The sequence below is a fragment of the Haliaeetus leucocephalus genome, unplaced genomic scaffold (assembly GCF_000737465.1).
Source record: "Haliaeetus leucocephalus isolate CR32 unplaced genomic scaffold, Haliaeetus_leucocephalus-4.0 Scaffold932, whole genome shotgun sequence".
In the NCBI taxonomy this organism is placed as follows: Eukaryota; Metazoa; Chordata; class Aves; order Accipitriformes; family Accipitridae; genus Haliaeetus; species Haliaeetus leucocephalus.
In genome coordinates, this window is record NW_010973368.1 from 10687519 (window position 1) to 10705548 (window position 18030).

The 18030-nt window shown below is 40.3% G+C and overlaps 2 protein-coding genes across 3 annotated transcripts in view; one reads left to right on the top strand and one right to left on the bottom strand.

The window, feature by feature from the left end:
• PSMC1 (proteasome (prosome, macropain) 26S subunit, ATPase, 1) overlaps nt 1-9168 on the top strand; it is a 10239-nt gene extending 1071 nt beyond the window's left edge. Inside the window, exons 2-12 of the mRNA XM_010584016.1 lie at nt 40-186; nt 532-585; nt 1430-1526; nt 1939-2063; nt 2588-2773; nt 2982-3110; nt 4057-4153; nt 4341-4530; nt 5897-6048; nt 7886-8040; nt 8858-9168. Coding sequence (XP_010582318.1) covers nt 40-186; nt 532-585; nt 1430-1526; nt 1939-2063; nt 2588-2773; nt 2982-3110; nt 4057-4153; nt 4341-4530; nt 5897-6048; nt 7886-8040; nt 8858-8992 — 1467 coding nt within the window. The 3' untranslated portion in view covers nt 8993-9168. The remainder of the gene's footprint in view (nt 1-39; nt 187-531; nt 586-1429; nt 1527-1938; nt 2064-2587; nt 2774-2981; nt 3111-4056; nt 4154-4340; nt 4531-5896; nt 6049-7885; nt 8041-8857) is intronic.
• Nucleotides 9169-12698: 3530 nt separating this feature from the next.
• NRDE2 (NRDE-2, necessary for RNA interference, domain containing) overlaps nt 12699-18030 on the bottom strand; it is a 34335-nt gene continuing 29003 nt past the window's right edge. For both annotated transcript variants that reach the window (XM_010583820.1, XM_010583819.1), the window contains 2 exons: nt 13619-13690; nt 12699-12939 (listed from right to left, as the gene is read on the bottom strand). In XM_010583820.1, the coding sequence (XP_010582122.1) occupies nt 12814-12939; nt 13619-13690 (198 nt within the window). In that variant the 3' untranslated portion in view covers nt 12699-12813. The remainder of the gene's footprint in view (nt 12940-13618; nt 13691-18030) is intronic.

Genomic DNA, 18030 nt, shown 5'->3' on the forward strand with positions numbered 1-18030 from the left:
CGGGGCTCGCCGCCGCGGGGGGGCTCGCCGCTGTGGGAGGGAGGGGGGTTTGTAGCCGCGGGCCTGCAGGGCCCCGCCAGCCGGGGGCGCGGGCATCGCCCCGCAGAGGTCGGGCTTCCCGCGGGGAGCGGTGGCAGTCTCCGCGGGCAGCAGCTCTGGTTTGTCCCGCTGCGGGGGCAAGGGCAGGTAACGTAGCTGACAGGAGAGCGAAGGAGACCTTGCTGTGGTACGCGTTGCTTAGTGCCGCTCGTTAATTTACGCGAGCAAGGAGTGAGCTAAAACTACGACGTAGCAAGACAGTGCAACGCCGTACGAGTCAAAAACATACCAGTGAACGTGTCCTTCCCTGCCGCGTAAGTCCGCACCTGTCTTTATTCACTGGCTTTTGACAGTCCACTGGAATGTAGTAGTAATTCGTTTAGGCGAAATGCAGTTATGGCTTTTCTTTACGTGGAACTCTCCATAGGCTTCAAGATTCATAGCAGTGTACTTATATTGGGCTGTTGTTTTGGTTTTTTTCTTGTTACTTAGGGTCAAAGTCAGAGTGGCGGACATGGTCCTGGTGGTGGCAAGAAGGATGACAAGGTAACTAAAAACAAAACAAGTGCTTATACTTATAGAATGAACTACAGGGGTGCTACTACAGAGGCTGGTTGCAATAGACTGTATTTTACAACTTTTTTTCATTCTTGCGTTCAGAACTGCATAAAACTACGCTCTTGCTAACTGTGATGAGATGTCTTATCCCTTCTGGATGCACATTGGAGAAAGCAGGTTGCTGTTCAAAAATAGAAAAGGGGGCTTGACTGTAAAGCAAAACAAATTACTTGACAGTAGTAATTACTTTTTTAAAATAATAAAACTATAAATCTGCCTGGGGCAGAAGAGACTAGTTGCCTTCAAGCTGTCACCGAAGTAACTGGTTTTGGTTTGAAAATGACATCATACTGTCATCTGCATGAGGTCTGTACTTCATGTTGTAGACCATTAGCGGCCATTCCAGTTTCCTTTGGAGATGGAAGTATAACGTACATGGCAAGCTATGTCTAAGCTGGCAAACCAAATGCGCGTTACTTGTTGATTAAAGTGCAACAGAAATGTTCAGATTCAGTATTTTCCTCATCCTTTCAAGTATGAGTTTTGTTTACTCATACTTCAGGCTTTAGCCTTCCATGTTCTATATTCACTGAAAATTAAGAAGAGGGATCTAAAATAAGCAGGAGAAGAAATTTTTGAACTTTCTTAAACAAATAAGAATAGTATTTCTTTTGGGCTTCTCATTATATATCATAAAAGAGACGATTTTGTTATGTAGCCATTCAGCTTAAGTTGAGCTCTCTCTCAGTCTGTGCGCCTAACATCTGTGTATATTTTTTTCATTGTTGATATCCTGATGTTTTTTTTTCATGAAATTCTTTTTATCAATAAGGATAAGAAGAAGAAATACGAACCTCCAGTTCCAACCAGAGTGGGGAAAAAGAAGAAGAAAACAAAGGGACCAGATGCTGCCAGCAAACTCCCCCTGGGTAAGCATTCTGCCTGCCTCAGCAGTCCTGTGGACTGTCTGCTCTTCGAGAAGTGCAGAGCTGTCCTATCCCCTAGATCTAGCTGTATGTAGGTTGTAAATGATTAAGCAGAAGGCCAAATGTAATTTTATTTCTAATTAATGTAAAAATGCAAAATAAGGTTATTGTTATGCAAGATGCCGCCCATGAATTTCCGGGTAAGAGAGAGAAATCGTAATGAGAAGTGCAGGGGAAATATTATCTCTAAAAATGTTTTTAACTTAGAATTACAGTGGGACAACTAAAATAGTGACTGCTGCTCATATAGAAGTTATTGTCAAAAAATAAAGCAGAATTTCTGGTAATGAATTAGTGAATAGTTGGTACCATGTCAAACTTGGTCTAAAACAGTGTGATTCCACTTTGATTACAGTGACTCCTCACACACAGTGCAGACTCAAATTGTTGAAATTGGAGAGAATTAAAGATTACCTCTTAATGGAAGAAGAATTTATCAGAAATCAAGAACAGATGAAACCTTTGGAAGAAAAACAAGAGGTGAGGTTTGAGTGAACTGTTACTTCTAACGTTACAATAAGTGCTCTAATGTAAACTACTTCATACAAAAGCAATGGAAATAAAGTGCCATGAATGTGTAAGTCAATACAAACGTATTATGTGTATTACAGTTCTTCATTAAATCTCAATTACTGTCCAGAAAACAGAGGATTTTTTTTCTAGTGGTTTAATGGTTTTAGTCCAAGCATGGGTTAGTACGGATGAGGCCACAGTGCTTTTTTTGTTTCTTAGTGGGCTGTCAAAGTGCAGCTCCCAGATGTCTCCATCAATAGAGTAAGAAAGAATATTCTAGCTATGCACATCCATATAGTGGTGTCCATACATTTTAGGACTAAAATAATAGTGGATTTTGTTACTGGCCTATGCTTTTATGCCATTTGGGGCAGTAAAACCACAATAGCAGAGACTAGTTCTGTTATGTTTGGTGTAAACTGTTGAACCAGTGTTGTACAAGAATGTTTTTGCCTGTGTTCTTGAGTTTCTTGGATTCTTCCTGACAACAGGAAGAAAGATCAAAGGTGGATGATCTGAGGGGAACACCAATGTCCGTGGGTACCTTGGAGGAGATTATTGATGACAACCATGCTATCGTGTCCACATCAGTAGGATCAGAGCACTATGTCAGTATTCTGTCTTTTGTGGACAAGGATCTGCTAGAGCCAGGCTGCTCTGTTTTGCTAAATCATAAGGTGAGTTGTTTTTATAAAATGAAGCACAAGTTCTTGTACTCTTTTTAACTGGCCTCCCCCTCCCCACCCCCGAGAATCACAGAATCATAGGGTCTGGGAGCTAATGCTGTTATTTCACACACCTAAATAGATGAGCATTGGGTTTAGGCTTGACCTTGTACTAATAATGCTGCTTGCTTTCTTTGACAACTCTTAATGTTTGAATTAGGTTCATGCTGTGATAGGAGTGCTGATGGATGACACAGACCCTTTAGTTACTGTGATGAAAGTGGAGAAGGCTCCTCAAGAAACATATGCTGACATTGGTGGCCTTGACAACCAGATTCAAGAAATCAAGGTATTCAAGTTGTGCTAATTTACACTGTTAAGTAAGCTAGCAATGTAGCTGCTGTGCTGGGAACTCAAAAGTGTAACAGCAGGACCAACTGCTGTTCATGTAGTGTTCTTTTGTGTCTTGCTATACTGCATTTCTTCATTTGATTTTGCTAGGCAGACTCATGGACCTAAATCTCTTAAGTGGGTACCATACCCATTCACAGAGTGTTTGCATGGAAACCTTTCGCAGTTGCCGTGGAACCTGTAGAGCCCTGAGCTCATAAAATCTCTGCAATAACTTACTGTTTGCAACCTATAAAGTTACTGATTGTTGCAAGATGAGAGTTAAATTGTAAAAAGTGCAGAGGTTGTTTTGAGTGTCTGATGCTGTGCAATCTAAGGATTTAGTGGGTAGGGGGTTTTTTTTTGCTTGTTTTGTGTTTGCATGCATTTGTTGTTTGGGTGGGTTTTTTTGTGTTTGGGTGGGTTTTTTTCCTACCAGCAGAGTGCTATCTGAACCTTGGTAATACTCAACCCTTTTGCTTTGGGTAGGCATCCAAAATAGCAAGTGCTCTTAAAATATTGATCTGTAGTATCTGGTAACTCATGGTGGAAGGCATCCTTTCATAAAGGGTCCCCCCACCCCAAGATCCTCCATGAGTGCTTGGGAGTCAGGAACTCCAGGGTTCTAAATTCAGCATGATGCGTTTAGGTTGGAGGAGGGGGAGCACTCACTGCTTCTCTTCCACATGTCAAGTGGAAACAATAGGAAGACCTGTTCAGATAGAGTAGTTGTCTGCCTTAGAATTTGAGGCAACAGGGACGTGCACTTTTCAAGGTCTGTCTTGAAATCAGTTAAGAAGTTCTTGCTACACAAACCCAATCAAATGCTGTTCTCAAGATCCCTGCAGAACTTCTGTGGAGAGTGCTCTTTACAAAAACTCCGGTTTGTTTTTCTTGTGCTGCAGGAGTCTGTGGAGCTTCCTCTCACCCATCCTGAATATTACGAAGAGATGGGTATAAAGCCACCCAAAGGAGTCATTCTGTATGGCCCACCTGGCACAGGTATCTTACAGTACATTAACAACTGTGCTGAGCTGAAACAAGTGAAATAAACTATGCTTGCTTAGTATTAAAGCATTGCCAAGTCTGTCACAAATGTCATATGACTGTTTTGTTAAAGCATAAAGCTTTAACAAAGCCCCCCTGACCCCGCAAACTAATTACAGTATTTCTTTCTGACTAAAACCAGGTAAAACTTTACTAGCCAAAGCAGTGGCAAACCAAACTTCAGCAACCTTCCTGAGAGTGGTTGGTTCAGAACTTATACAGAAATACTTGGGTGATGGTCCAAAGCTCGTGCGCGAACTGTTCCGTGTGGCTGAAGAGCATGCTCCGTCGATTGTCTTCATTGACGAAATTGATGCCATTGGTACAAAGAGGTACAGCATTCTAGCTCTACCTCCCACTTCACCCACAAGGCTTACTAGAAACACTTCTTTTGCAGCCATATTGATACTCTGTTTCTTAGCATTTTCTAGCATTTTCATAATACTCTTTGATGTAAGCATTTTTAACAAGTAAGACTTCAAATAACTTCTTTGAAACTAAAATACATCACAACCTTTTCATATTAAATGAATGTGACCGGAGACTTAACCTCTGTTCTCTTGCTAGCTGGTAGCATCTCTATGATAGAGTGTCTTATGCACAGTGTCTAAGTTCATATGGTATCCTCTAAGTGCAAATCTAAATATACAGTAATGGGCTTTAGTGATTCAACAGTAAAGCAGTGTGCTTGATACAGAATATATCCATTTATCGTTTGGCTCTCCAGATAGGTGGCTAAATAATTACATGTTCTTAGAATATTATATGGTAAGTTACAGGGTGTGATGTCATGGGGAAGCATTGCTTGTGCCACACTAAACCATTTTTCAGCCTGTATCCAAGTGGTATTACTTTTAAAATTCCATAGGCAAGTTGGAACTGTCCAATACAAATAGTCTTTAAAGTAGTCAGATGTTTTTTAAATAAATAAAAAGGTGCTCATGCATAGTACTACACAGCTACTAGCCTGAGGCTCCAGTATAACACAGCTTCTGCCCCATATATTTCAGCATATGTAGAAAGGATTAGACTGATGGTAAGTGCATAACATGTGGAATTCTTCATGAATGTTAGGTTGCTTCAGACTGTTCCTAAACATGGGGGAGCTGTTTTGGATGTAGGTTATCTAGTCTGCTATTAGCAAAATGAAATGGCTAAGCCACAAAGCAGAGAAATACAGCCACTGGTACCTGTGTTTCAGGAAGAGCAGAGTTAAACCAGGATCCACTAAGTAAGGGTGTAGTTCTAACTGCGTGCGTAAGGGAAAAACTCTGAAATGGAAAAATGAGTGGCAAGCTGTATTTTCTATGAAGTGGATGCATGTGCTTTTAAGAATTGGGTTTTCTTCCTTTTTTTTGTTAATTTGTTGATTTTGTTGGGGAAAAAAGAGGTTTCCAAATACATAACAAGCATGGAAAAAGGACAGATTTCCTTCACGTGATTGCTGTTACTTTCCCCAACTACAAGAATAGTTCAGTGTTTCTTCACTTACCTAGATGTCACAATATGATTCTGAAAACCTGCTTTTTGTTTTCTATGGGTGAACATTAAAATAAAAAAAAAAATCTGTTATGGGTGTTTAAAAAAAAAAAAAACAAAACCAAACCACGCACTATTTAGTTTGTGTTTGTGGCAGTTATGTGAAGTATGTTCTTAAATTTGCATAGTGCTTTTTCTGACTATATTGTTTTCTTAAAGGTATGACTCAAATTCAGGTGGTGAAAGAGAGATCCAGCGTACAATGCTGGAGCTGCTGAACCAACTGGATGGGTTTGACTCCCGGGGGGATGTTAAAGTTATTATGGCTACAAACAGAATAGAAACACTGGACCCAGCTTTAATTAGGCCCGGTAAGAGACTTCCCGCTGTGTATGCTTACATCACTTTTCTTGTGAAAAGACTTGTCATAACTTGTCAAACATGGGCTGGTAAAAGGAATGCAAGTTACTGGTTTGTCTCTATTCACCATCTCATCTATGTTTGTGTATCTGTTAAAACTGGAACACATTCACAAGTTTCCAAATGGGAGAAAAACTTATGGACGAGAAGAAATGTGTTAATTTCCTCTTACATATACATAAACAATTTGAATATTCTTCCTTTGTATTAAGATGGAACAGCTGGTTTAAGTAATTGTTAAATCAAGCTGTAGTGCAGCAGCAGCATTTCGTTAATGTCTTCAGCAGCTGGGGAAGGTAGGGCAGTACCACTTGTGCCTTACAGGTGAGAACTTAAGCTATAACAATGAGAGCCTAGATTCTGATGCAAGGAAACCAGTCTGCTTCCTTACCGACGTGGCATACTGCTGTCATTTGGGGGATGAGTGAGGGAGAAGTAATATCTTATTTTGACATATGTACTCCATGTTGAGCCAAGAGCTTGAAGAGGCACAAGTAGTATGGCCTCTAAAGATGTACTGAAACATAATACGTCTGTGGGGTCTGTTAAATCAGAAGGTAGAAAGTAACACAGAGATCAAAGAAATAAGCTAAGCCTCCAATTAGTGTCCTCAAGTAAATCCTAAGTATTGAAGAGGTTGTAAAGATACTCCTTCTGAAGTAACAGAGATAAGACAGAGAGCAAAGATAATTTAAGGTGAAATTGTCAACTACTCTGAACAGTCACTAGACTGCAGGGACCCAAGGAGTTCAGGAAGGAAAAAAAACCTCCACAGTATGAAGTTGCTGAGGTATGTTTGTGTTTTTTCAGAAAAGTCTGGTTTTGTCACCGTCTTAACCTTACCCCCTCCAAATCAAGATCGGTGCTGTTAGAGTACAGAGGAGATAATGCTATACTAGCATTAAAAGACAGGCTAAGATGATCTAAAGTTTGTTGGTTGGAAACTTCCTACACCTGTCGGGTATTTAAATGTAACCATTGCTGGAGCAACCAGGGCACTTCCAGCAGCTCCGTAAACTGATTTACCATTGTGCATGACAGTCTGGAATATCTCAAGTGGTGCGATCAACCCTTTTTAGAAAAGATACTGTAAAACTAAAGAAAAATAGGAGTGATCTGGAGATGGAAAATATCTTTACAAAGATTGCTCACTAAAGTTGGAACAACGAGTACCAGGACATCCAAAGTCCCTACTGACATAAAGGAAAGATTTGGTGTAGGGACTTGTAACAGAACTATGTATGCAAAACCTTCCTTCTTCAGTTAGGTGTTTGGGGGCTTTTTGTTGGGTTTTGTTTTTGGTTGGTTTTGTTTTTGGTTTTTTTAGGGGGTTGGTTATATAGGGAGGAAGAGTTCTTTGAGTTGCCACAGTGATTTATTTTGTGTGCGTGTGTGCATGCAGCAAAAAATTAAACTTCAGAGCTAAATGTCATCTTGGAGTAGAATAAAATTTATTACAAGAACAAAAGTATTTGATGAGTACTTCCCTGTGCTGTGACACATTGTTTTTTGTTGTATTTATATGTGACTCAAGGAAGGTTTTTCATGTTTCTCAGGTGAGGTGTCCCTTACCCACAGTGACACAGACTTTTTCAGCAGCATGGTATCTTTCAGCTCCAGTAGCTTCCTGTTCATTGCAAATAGTCTGATCTCACTTTCTATTCTAAGACATGATTGAGTGTGGTGTGAAGAAACAGTTACCTGTCAGTCTAACCTTGAAACCTTCTTCCTGCTCTGTTTCCAATAGCTGCATGCAAAAAAACCTGACTGAACTTTTCTTTTGCACAGGACGTATTGATAGGAAAATAGAGTTCCCTCTACCAGATGAAAAGACCAAGAAACGAATCTTTCAGATTCACACAAGTAGGATGACGTTGGCAGATGATGTGACTTTGGATGAGCTGATAATGGCAAAAGATGATCTCAGTGGTGCAGATATTAAGGTTAGTGTACATCACCATTGTTTATACTTGAAAACACAACTCAAATCTCATTTTGATTGTGTCCAAAAACATTGTCTGTTGAAACTGTTCTCTAATTACCTGTGATTACATCACTGAGGGACAGTTGGATGGCTTCAAAATACCTTTGAGTGCCACATACTCAGCTTTACAAATGGGAAATTTACCAAAATTTTAATTATGAGGTAGCTTATGTTAATAAGAGTATGTACCTGTAAAATTTGATATTCAGATAACAAGTAGCAAAGTGGAAATTCAAAGCGGAATGTGGAATCTTGCACAAACATGCAAGATATCTTAAATGTTACTTAAGATAGTGCAGGATAAGAAGCATTTTTAGAGACTGTTGCAAGCAGATAAAAATGCACCTGTAGATGAGGAAGCTTCAGACACACATCATCTGCTTTTCTGAAGGAGACAAAGCCCTTACTGGAGTTACCACACTAATGAGCTTAACCAAACATGATGTTACGTGACCACCTGGGTGCAGAAGGATGCCACAGCCCACCCTTAACAGAGCTGGATGCATCTGTCCCTCCCAGGAGGGAAACAGTGTTGCTATGCCTTTCTGTCATGGAAGGGTTACTCTGGCTGCAGAAGGATGTACTCATCTAGCTTTACCTAGATTGCTTTACATGCTTCAGTGCTACTGAACAGTATTAATGTAAATTTTGTTAACACTCTTCACTTTCACTATGGAGTGAGTCAGTGGGAGCGGTGTGAAGGTGGTGCTATCTTCTGAGGTGTGGCTTGAAGGGTTTGCACAGACAGTAACTTATTCTTGCTTTGTCTGTTGCAGGCAATTTGTACAGAAGCTGGATTGATGGCTTTGAGGGAACGGCGAATGAAAGTAACAAATGAAGACTTCAAAAAGTCTAAAGAGAATGTTCTCTATAAGAAGCAGGAGGGAACCCCTGAGGGACTGTATCTTTAAGTCACCTGTCTCTTTGGGGACTATCAGGAACTCCTTCTGTGTTGATGACAGTCCTGTGTAAAACCACACAGGCTAGCTAATTTTCATTCTTGAAGAGGTTAAATGCTGGTGGGTTGTGGTTTTTCAGTCTGTGTAACACTTATTTCCCAATAAAACATTTATTTGAATTGAACTGTGTTGGTGGCAAAGACCTGCTACCTGCAGGGAACTGGCTGTTGCTTTAGTCAGACTTTCTTTCAAGAAAAAGTGCTAGTCTCAGTGATCCAAGCCATGCTGCTGCCACCCCACACTGGTACAGGCAGGAGTACATAAGCAGGTTCCCCACCTGTCAGTCCTCGCTAGGCATGGCAGTCTTGTACAGTAGTTGTACAATTGCTACTGTTCTTAAAGTAATTACTTTTCTGTATCTCTTTTTAGGGGCTAACTAGGACAGAAGTCACTTCTGTGTAACCTTAGTATCCCAAGTCATATATACATAAAAATTAATGAAAAACATGCAACCTTAAGTAACATTCAGATACACTTTAAAAGTACCTATCTCTGTCTAGCACTTGGGCTTACATGAAAGCAAGGTGGACACTCAGTTTAAAGATCTAAATGTGTTTGGGTAAGGTACTTGTAAGATTGAAGAGTTTATACATTTGTTTTTCCTGAGAGGGATACAGTTCATTATATAAACATGCTTTCTTTACTCTGAGTTAGAGAATGTCTTTAAAAGGAACCAACACAGCCCTGCGCTGCCCAGGGCAAGGTGTGTGCGTGCTGTTAGGGCACAGGCACTGACCAGCCTGGGTGCCAGAGGGGCACAGTTTGTCATGCTGCAGCTGTGCAGGGAGAAATTCAAACTGCAAGTCACATGCTTGGTGTTCAGCAGAGTAATCTTAAAATGAATTCTTCCCCTCTAAACAAATCTATTGCCTGCAGCACCATCCCCATAGGAGTTAACAAAATAGAAATCTAAGTTCTAGCAATGCATATACTGCTTATTAAGTCTTCTGTGTAGTGTACTCATGAAGTGCTTGTTAAGGTCTAAGTAATTAATTTCCATCTGTTGTACATGTGATTTTTAAGGTTTACATAAAGTTCCATATACAGACCACAGTTAAGCAATGTGTAGCCTTTGTTCTAGAAACTTTCTGTGGGAGCAAAGCCTGGCCAGTAACAGACATTTGAGAGTTACACACAGAGCAATCCCTTTCATAACTGCCAGTACTGTAACAATGGTAGCAGCAAGGCCAAGAGATTTTGTTTTTCTATGTAAAAATTATGTGGTTCATTGTTAAAAACAAACCCTACAGATGAATGGAGTCTTTTATTTCATCTAGGAACCCTGAAATAGATTTGTTTTTCATCTGGAGATAGAAAAACAACAAGCAACATTTTATTACCCATTCTTACAAACCTTATGAGTTCTGTCTCCTTGAAAAGGTCACAAAAAGCCAGTGATTTTTTAGCACTTTCTAATCATGGCAGTTGATCTCATCATCGCTTGAAGGGCTGAAGAGCTTTATGACCTGTGTGGCAAGCAAGGCTTTTTTTATTTGGGACATGGCTGTTAATGCTGGCTAGAAGCAACAACCACAAAGAGGTCAGTTCAACCGACTGAAGGAAAGCTGCAATGTACTGAGCTAAACCAAGAACCATGTTCTGGTACACTGTCTGCCACAACAGTAACTGAAAAAGAAACATATTTGAAAATTAAATTCTTGCCTTTTGCAGCAGAACTTAACTTCTGCCACTTTCTGCAACGTTCCTGAACTTGAGTCACAAAGATAAAAGACAAAAGTAATAAAGATCAGGAGAAAGTGAACAGCGAGTATATTCCCCGAAAGGACAGAAAAAGCTACTGGGGTCTGAATTAAAGGCAGGACTTACTCCAGGAGCTCCAGTAAGTGAGCAGCCTCTGACCACCCCAAGTGAAGGAAGTAGTACAAGTGCTGCACTAGGAGAAGCTGTGCAAGGGAAAAGGCCCAGGGGAGGGGATGCATGGAAGAGAAAAGTGAGTGGAACAAGAGTCATCAGTGCCGTCACTGGAGGTTTTCAAGATACAATTGGACAGGGTGCTAGATAATCTCACCTAGGCTCCCTGTCCCACAAAAGGTTGGACCAGATGATCTTTTGAGGTCCCTCCCAACATGGGCTGCTCTGTAATTCTATGACACTGAAGAGAAACACAAGCAGGAACACACCCTGGCTCCCCGCCTCTCCATATCCCTTCCAGGTCTTCAAAGGAAATGGCATTCTGCTTTGATGGGAAAGCAAAAAACACACACACACTATTTGTGATGTTACTGTTCAGTGCACAGAGTAACTCCTACTCCAATTCAGGAGTTCTGTCATTTCTGAAAGAAGCATGGATTTTAAAAATAAAATGTTTTTTCAAAATCAACTACTTTTATAGCAACGCCAGCATCACTTGCAACCACAGCAATATTATAAGGCTCTTTAGAAGTGCTGTAATGCCATTTGAAATCCTGCATGTTCCCTGTAATATTGAAAATAATTTTAGAAAGGAATAAATGAAGTGCAGCCTAAACGAAAGTGTATTATATCTTGTGTTGTGGTGCTACAGGCAAAACTGAGCCATAGATTGTATGGCTTTCTCCAGCCCTGGTTTTCCGTGTCATCAGATCTCACCAGCTGGATGATCCCAATTGTTTTAGTGCTGTTAGTGACAGTTAGTTTTCTCCTGAAAAACCTCTGAAACAGTTTCAGGTATTCAGTGGCTACAGGTACCCTCTCTTCAGATGAAGATCCGGTTTCTGAGTACTTGGTTCTCAAGAGCAGGGATGCTAAACAGTCTTTTACATATTTCAGCATATTCTGTCTTATAAAATAAATATATAACATAACTGTATCTTTAAATTGTTACCATATTTCATATTACTTCTCTAGGAGCTTGCCTGAAGACTCTTGGAATAGAAGCTACTAATTGAACAATCATGTTTTGACTACTATGCCTTCTTTGGTGAGGATTAAATACAGACCAGACCTCTACTTCTCTTACGGCGATTGCCTGTATTTGGGTCAAAAGCTTGTAATCAATTACAGGAACTTGTTTAAAAGCGAGCTGCTTAGAGATGCCTTACAGATACATTTTCATTTTTAATACACTCACAGTTAAATTAAGAAATAAAAAAATAACTCAAGTCCCTTTTGAATTTTAAAATATTCAGGTGTATTTTTCATAAATATTCATATTAAAATGGTCATCTGTCAAAACGTACAAATATAAAGACCAAAATAGGTGCCCACTCAAGCAAAGATTTAGCTTTTACTAACAGTATATATACAGATGTAACGGCTGTTTGACTTGGTAGTTATATATACACATGCATGCATACCAAGCTGAAGGAAATTACTGAAGTCTGCCAACTGGAGGACAGTGGAGCATCCATCTGGCAGATGTTTATTTCCTGTGCTGCTCACCAAACCATAGTTGGCATGTATTGAATCTCCACTGAACTCTAGGGAATGTAATTTCAAACAATAGAATAAGAAATGTGGGCAGCATTCAACAGGAGGCTATTTATAAGAGGGTATCCTTCTGTGGGAGCCAGCAATAATTCAGAGAAACGGATGCATTTTTGTGGGTGAAATGCAGTACTTGATTCCAGAATACTTGCAGCTAACAGAACTCCATTTTGATAGTAATTTATATAAAAGCTTAAAAAAACCCCAACCAAACAAAACAAAACACAAAAAAAAACACCAAAAAAATAACCCAAGTCCCAACAGACTTCCTGTTTGAAGAGAGACACGTCTAACTGTTAGTTTTGGAACTAGCTTCTGTACTTTCTCCACTCATCTACAGTCTTCTTTTAAACCTCTAATAGCAGATCCAGCTCTTCCATAGGTACCCGCACTCTCAGTTCTTTTTCAGTCATTAGATCAAGTGTCTCTTGCAGATCATCAGGGAAGTACTCTACTGCATCCATATAGAGTACCTGGAAAGACAATGAAACATTTTCTGTGCCATCTTTCTATCACAGCAAGAAACATAGTATAAAGTAGTACATAGATATACAAACAACTCTATAGCAAGAACATAAGATATCATGTACTTCTTTAAAATAATACAAGCAGAATTAGTACTTGTGCAGTGACAGCAATGTAGATGTTTAATCAAGTCTTTTCCAACTCTTACTAAATAATTTTATTCAAAAAGATAAAATATAGGTCAAGATGGCACTGCAGCATTTGCAGTATATATAGATGTTACCTGAGGAGTTGCAGGTAATCCTGAATAATTTATTATACTATTAACTAAACACATTTTTATTTGCCTATGTATTTCTGCTACTACCATGCTCATGACAGAACACAGTCTGAAAGGCATTATCACTTTTAGATCACACAGAGAGGAATTTATTATCTCCTTGCCTCATGCAATGCAACACCTTTCTGTTCTGAAACACAAACAGCACTGACCACTACGTTTGTTTCTACTTCAGATGCATCTCTTATCTGTAGAAAATCTTACAGTGCTTCTCCTTCAGAAATCTCTCCTTTCATTTGCATATAACTCATTACAACAACTACTAAAGTCTAACTTTTTTTTTTTTTCAAATACAGAACTTAAAAAACTAGAGTATGATGACAGGTTTATATTTTTTCTGTGCTTACCTTTGCCCAAGGACAGTTTTGAAGGGCTTTATAAAACAATCCTTTACTTTTTTCTTTTTTTCCTAGTGAAGCCTGTGTGAGAAATAAATGTTCATAGTTAATTCAGTAATAGCTGAAATAATAAACCAATTATCTCTGAGACAAAGAAATTACTGCTGAAAAGCTCAGTGTTATTCTGCTGAGGAATCCTTATTGCTATATATTGTGGTAGCTGTGCAATTGGACAGGTTACACTGGTTACACTCTTCAATGTAATCAAAGAGATGTCTTTAAGGAGTTTCAGGGCTTTATTTGTAAGACAAGTAATAGAACAAAGACTAGCAGAAAGAGCCTCCGCTGAGTATTTCAGTTAAACTCAGTGCCTTTGCGTATATTTGACAATAATACTGCAATGGGCAAGAGTGCAAATCATTAACCAAAACTTACGCCTGATACGCTATACATGTACTATACAAGAGCATCTTTGGTACAGTGAAGGTGATAATACATTATTTTTGTGCACTGAAGAGATCGCACGCATACATTTTCTTACTCGGCAGAAACTTGTTAAGGCTGAATCCCTTTACATACAAAAACGGCTATGTCAAAGTAGCATCTATCTGGAAGGAGTTAAAAATTCTTCCTCAAAGTACTCGTTCAACTATGTGATACAAGTACAGACCACACAACTATCATGAAGTTTAAAAAGAGAAGGGTAGCAGAGGTCAGAGTGCTGAACAGTCTCCTTAGCTTCAGTCATCCCAGTTACAGGTAGAAGTAATTACGATTTCTTGTGAATAAATCTCTTTAATTGGGGTACTTTAAAAAACACTTAACAAACAGGGGATATTATGGCAAATCCAAAAAAAGAAGTAATTCCAAAATACTGAAAATACCTTAAATGTTTTGAGATGTCTGGAGAAGAAGAGATCTTCATTCATAAGTTTACATTTTCTCTTGTTCTGACTACACCAGTACTGCTGCTAAAAACCAGCAGGTTCCCTTGTCAATTCTTAAAATCTAGAAATTCTTTTTCATGTTATTGATACATTGGTTGCAGAAACCTGTGCTCTTCTGGTGTCATGATCTCCCTCTAGTGAACAGCAATGCATCTCACTTACTGGAAACCCTGCTGTCAGAGCTATGTACTAAGATGCAGACCCATCTTCTGCAGCTCTGCAAAGAGCATTCTGCCTCTAAGTTCTTCACAGAATCACAGAGGTTTGGAAGGACCTCTGGAGACCATCTGCTCCAACCCCTCTGCTCAAAGCAGGGTCAGCAAAAGCAGGCTGCTCAGAACCATGTCCAGTTGGGTTTTGACGATCTCCACAGATGGAGACTCCATAACAACTGGTCAACCTGTTCTGGTGTTTCATCACCCTCAGTAAAAAAAAAAAAAAAAAAAAGCTTTTTCTTATGTTTAAATGGAATTTTCTATATTTCAATTTGTGGCCATTGCCTCTTGTCCTGTCACTAGGCAGCACTGCGAAGAGTCTGGGTCTGTCTTCACACCCTCACATGAGGTATTTATATACACTGACAGTATCTTCCAGGAGCCTTCACTTCTCCAGGCTGAACAATCAATCGCATGTCTCCCAGCCTCTCCCTGTACAACGCATGCTCCAACCCCTTATTCATGTTCTTGGCTATTCAAAGGGACCTGGACAGGCAAACAGCAGAATATGGTGCATCAGCCACTCCGCTTGATTTTGTATCATCTGCAAACTTGCTGACAGTACACTCTCATCATCCAGGTCATTAATGAAGATGCTGGTCCCAGTATCAATCCCTGGGGTACAGCACCAGTGGCTGGCCTGCAACAGCAGTTCACACTGACGATTACAACCCTTTGAGCCTGGCAGTTCAGCCAGATCTCAGTCCACCTCACTGTCCACTGTCCATGTTTCACCAGCTTGCCTATGAGGATGTTAAGGGAGGCAGTGGAAAAAACAGGCTTGCTTAAGTTGAGATAAACAACATCCACTGCTGTCCTTTTATCCACTGAGCTAGTCATCTCATCATAGGTTACCAGACTGGTCAAGCATGACTTCGCAAAAAATAAATAGGAATTTAATATAAATAGTCTGTTTTAAAATCTGTATAAGAGTTTTGTTTTTAAACAGTGAGAAGCTTTTGCCCAAAATACTGAAGACTCAACATCTAGACAAGAGAAAACAGAGATTCACGGAACTTAGGGTAACACTGGACAATCACAACTTCTTTTTCTATGACTATATCTGAAAATTTTAATGTTTCTAATTGATTTTGCTTCTCTGAACAATGTTATTCAAAGCTCTTACTGTAGAAGTATTATTTTCCTCCACCGTATTAGCATCTAACAAATATTCCTTCTTGTTCTTGTGCAAAAGATATCTTACATGAATTAATCATTAGTGCTAAAATATATACTGGGTGATTTTACTTTAGCATTTGTGCATACTGGAGTCTCATTAGTAGTTTGCAAAGAACAACAGTAATTCAATTGTACATTCCTATATACAAAGTTCTATAAAATATTTACAAGCATGTATTTGTGTAGAAATGGTCACAGTAATAGTCCCACACAAGAGATCTCATCAAACACAAGAGTCTCTCCTTCCTCTGCCTCCCCCGTATTTCACAGCCTGCTAACTGCTGTTCCCCTGACAACTTATTACATCAGAGGATGTGAACAGAGGAGTAATACCGGGGAATGAAACTGCCCTTACATGAGTTCCAAGCATTTCTTTTCTGTTTTCATGTTCCATATTGTACTTTGGAGAAGCATGAAAAGAACCAAAAAGTGTCAAAACTGCCTATGAGAAGTTGATTTTATTTATGTACTTCCGTGGTGAACTACGGAAGAAACTAAGATTATTGCTTTTTGGTGTCATTCTGCAATGCCAGTTAGCATAACCTTTATACGCAGCTTTTAAGATTTCAAAAAGACTGTGAAAATTCAAGGCAAGTTATAAAAGCTATAGCTATGTTTTCCTTACCATGCATTTATTTTGCATGTGGACTGCACCTTGCTGGCAGATGTCATTGCAAGGTCACTCTTGGCAATCTTTGATCACAGCAAGTGGGAGAAGTGCCCAAAGACTGAAGAAAGTCAAATGTCACTCCTATCTTCAAGAAAGGCAAGGAGGAGGACCCAGGGAACTACAGGCCGGTCAGCCTCACGGTGATGCCTGGGAAGGTGATGGAGCAGCTAATCCTGGAAACCATTTCCAGGCACAAAACCAAAAAGAAAATAATCAGAAGTAACCAGCATGAATTCACTAAAAGTCATGCTTGACCAACTTGATGAACTGCTATGATGAAATGACTGGCCTGGTGGATGAGGGGAGAGCAGCGGACACTGTCTATCTGACTTCAGTAAGGCCTTTGACACCATCTCCCATAACATCCTCCTAGACAAGCAGTTGATGGAGGAACTGGATGAGCAGACAGTGAGGTGGATTGAAAACTGGCTCAATGTCTGGGCCCAGAGTGTGGTGATCAGTAGAACAAAGTCTAGTTGGAGGCCAGTAACTAGCAGTGTACCCCTGGGGTCAATATTGGGTCCAATCCCATTTAACAATTTTGTTAATGATCTGGCTGATGGAGCCGAGTATACCTTCAGCAAGCTTGCAGATGACATAAAACTGAGAGGAGTGGCTGATACACCTGAGGGTCGTGCTGCCATCCAGAGGGACCACAACAGGCTGGAGAAATGAGCTGACAGGAACCTCAGCAACAAGGGGAAGTGCAAAGTCCTGCACCTGGGGAGGAACAACCCTGTGCACCACTATATGCTGGAGGCCACCCAGCTGAAAAGCAGCTTGGCAGAAAAGGACCTGGGGGTTCCTGGTAGACACAGAGTTGAACAGGAGCCAGCAATGTGCTCTTGCAGCAAAGAAGCGCTAATGGTATTCTGGGCTGCCATTAGGCAAAGCATTGCCAGCAGGTTGAGGGAAGTGATCCTTCCCCTCTACTCAGCACTGGTGAGGCTATACGTGGTGTCCTGTGCCCAGTTATTGGCTTCCCAGTAAAAGACAGATGTGCACATACTGGAGAGAGTTCAATGAAGGGCCACTGAGATAACTAAGGGACTAGGGCATCTCTCCTATGAGGAGAGGCTGAGAGAGCAGGGACTGTTTAGCCTAGAGAAGAGAAGGCTTGGGGCAAGTCTTATCAATGTGTATAAACACCTGAAGCAAGGATGTAAAGAAGAGGGAGCCAGGCTCTTTTTAGTGGTGCCCAGTGACAGGACCAGAAGCAATGCACACAAACTGAAACACAGGAGGCTCTGTTAGAACACCAGGAAACACTTTTTTTTACTGTGAGGGTTACTGAGCACTGACATGGGTTGCCTGGAGAGTTCTGGAGTCTCCATCCCTGGATGTATTCAAAAGGTATCTAGACATTGTCATGGACAACTGGCTCTAGGTGGCCCTGCTTAACAGTGGAGT